The sequence below is a fragment of the Olea europaea genome, chromosome 3 (genome assembly GCF_002742605.1).
Source record: "Olea europaea var. sylvestris chromosome 3, O_europaea_v1, whole genome shotgun sequence".
NCBI lineage: Eukaryota > Viridiplantae > Streptophyta > Magnoliopsida > Lamiales > Oleaceae > Olea > Olea europaea.
Window position 1 is genome coordinate 20,051,271 of NC_036239.1, and position 2,358 is coordinate 20,053,628.

The 2,358-nt window shown below is 37.4% G+C and overlaps 1 protein-coding gene across 1 annotated transcript; it reads right to left on the reverse strand.

The window, feature by feature from the left end:
- Positions 1–863: 863 nt before the first annotated feature.
- Positions 864–1,845, reverse strand: LOC111389200 (heavy metal-associated isoprenylated plant protein 26-like). Its single transcript, XM_023014091.1, has 2 exons — positions 1,598–1,845; positions 864–1,471 (listed from the first exon to the last, which is right to left on the reverse strand). The coding sequence occupies exons 1-2, from the start codon at positions 1,676–1,678 to the stop codon at positions 1,088–1,090; spliced, it is 465 nt and encodes a 154-aa protein (XP_022869859.1). The 5' UTR covers positions 1,679–1,845; the 3' UTR covers positions 864–1,087.
- Positions 1,846–2,358: the final 513 nt, after the last annotated feature.

Sequence of the window (2,358 nt, forward strand, 5' to 3'; positions counted from 1 at the left end):
TCCGAAGTTGTGCCGGCCCCTGTGCATCCGAAGTGGGTTTACTTCGGCCGAACTACATAACTTTCGAAGCCCTTGACATGCAGAAGAGGGTCTGATAAGCTTATCTTAGAGATTGATTGATGTGACGTTCTCATTAAATATATGTCAGGAATGTCAGTTTAGGGAGGTAGAGTAGTTGATCCCTTATCAAATGTCTATCAATACAATTAATGTGAAATAGAATTGATGTGTTGCCAGGGTATAGCAGATCAGGCCACGTGGATCGGATCCAACGATAACCATGTCTGCCTGATCACTATAAGTAACCAAATCTTGTATCAATTTAGAGGATGAATCTTTGAATGGAAAATAGAACATAATATATTGCCTCTATCTTCTTCTTCCACAATGACATGCATTTAAAGTAGATATATTACAAGGCACGTTCACGTGTACATTGTCTTTAAAAGATACCTGTTGACCATTTTCGGAGGTCAACACATTTCATGCATTTATTTGTTTTCTCCATCCTTGATTTAGTTATCTTAGCACAAGAAAAAGGAATAAAAGAAGCTCTCTTTGATGCCTATCATCTGCTGTACTGAGCTCTGTTCTAACTTTCTATTTACATTATCATTTATTTTGGTTCTTATCATTTACATTTTGATGTTGATTTGCCAATTGAACCTGTGCTTGTACCCGATATGTAAATTAAGAATTTATTCAGGCCGGATTTCAAAACATTGGTCCTAGACAATGCTATCCAACCTTAAAGTTTCCACTCTGTCGGACAACCTTTATTTTCTGGAAAGAAATGATATACCCTAAAACCTTTCAAAAAAGCCATTGGTTTGATCAATCACGCCTTCCTTTTCATAATCATCTCCTATCTTGAATTTGGCATATGCATATAATGGAGAGCCATTTACATTATAGAAAGAAATCCAACCTTTTTTTACATTCAATTAAACAACTAATAGATTCCAAATAAACACATCACTCCTCAGCAAATGATTCTAAAATAAGCTACTTAATTAATAGACAAAAGGAAAAAACTCAAATTTGCAAACAATTTTCAAATTAAAGCATAATGTATTAATTAAAAATATCACATAACCATACAGGCAGCAGGATTTTCGTCGCTAAAAGCAGTGGTGTAACGAACTTCGGTTGAGCTTGCACGTGCAAGATGCGAGATTTGAGCATCCTCGGTATAGCGCACGTACCCAGCCGGGGCCTTCTTATCGTAGACGCCGGGTGCGTAAGGATGTTCGACCACATCATACGGGACATAGGGCCAAAGCTCGGCCTTCTTCCCGGTCCGAAGAATCACTCGAGCCACCACTTTTTCAGAGTCGACATAACCGACCACTGTAAGCTTGTTTTGCTTAGGCTCAATCTCCACTGAGCTAACCCCTTTCATTCCTTCAACTGCCCTTCGTACCTTCCTCTCACACCCTTCACAATCTATTTTTACTTTTATTTCCACTGTCTGCAGCCCATCATAAATATTTGAAAACAAGAAAATTGATTAATTTCGAGTTGCAGTGACAAACACACAGATATAGCTTAAAAGTTACTTTTTATATATACACACACACATTAGAGAGAGAGAGACCTGCAATTGATTGCGTTTCTTGAGCTTGGAACCTCCAGAGGAGCAATCAAACATGTTGGAGAGATGATCCAAAACACCCATTTCTTCTTCTTCTTCTTCTTCTTTTCCCACACTAATAATTAATTTATCTACAGCTGTAGAGGTTGCGAAGAATGATTTGGCTCAGATGGATGTATTCTTTGTCTGTATTTGCAGCAGGAGTAATCGTAGGAAGAGGACTTTTCTTTTTCTTCACTCTAACAACTGAAAATGATAGATCCTTGTTGTGGGCTTTATATAAATCAAACGTCACGCCCAATTTCTTGATTTAGACTGGACCGTTGGACACTGCCAGGTTAGATGAATCATGTATAGCCACGTGGCTTTCAATTATTGGAAGTTATCGTATTTAATTGAAGTTATAATTTAATCACACAAATATTATTACCTGGATTGATTTTAAACACGGGTTGACTATCATTGTAGAGTTTTGTTACAAGTACATCGAGGTTGACACTTCGATGTATACTCTCTTTACGGGGGCTCACGATTAAAAAAAAATTGTGGGATCTCCCTCATGTGAAGAGAGTGTACATCGGAGTGTACAAATACAAAAGCGCTACATGGCCAGATTAAGCCCCTGTTTGGCCCCCATTTTTAGTAATGAAAATGGGGGGAATAGTGTTTTGTTGAAAAAATGAGTGATTGAAAAAGGATGAAAAATTTTCGATTTACGTGTAATATTATTTTATGAAAGATTGTTTGGTTGAAAATAGGAGAGA

Bases quoted from the DNA above. Each gene is read 5' to 3' on its own strand.
- LOC111389200 (XM_023014091.1), bottom strand. From the start codon at position 1,678: ATGGGTGTTTTGGATCATCTCTCCAACATGTTTGATTGCTCCTCTGGA. The intron at 1,472-1,597 runs GTCTCTCTCTCT...GATGGGCTGCAG, and splicing joins AGAAACGCAATCAATTGCAG to ACAGTGGAAATAAAAGTAAA.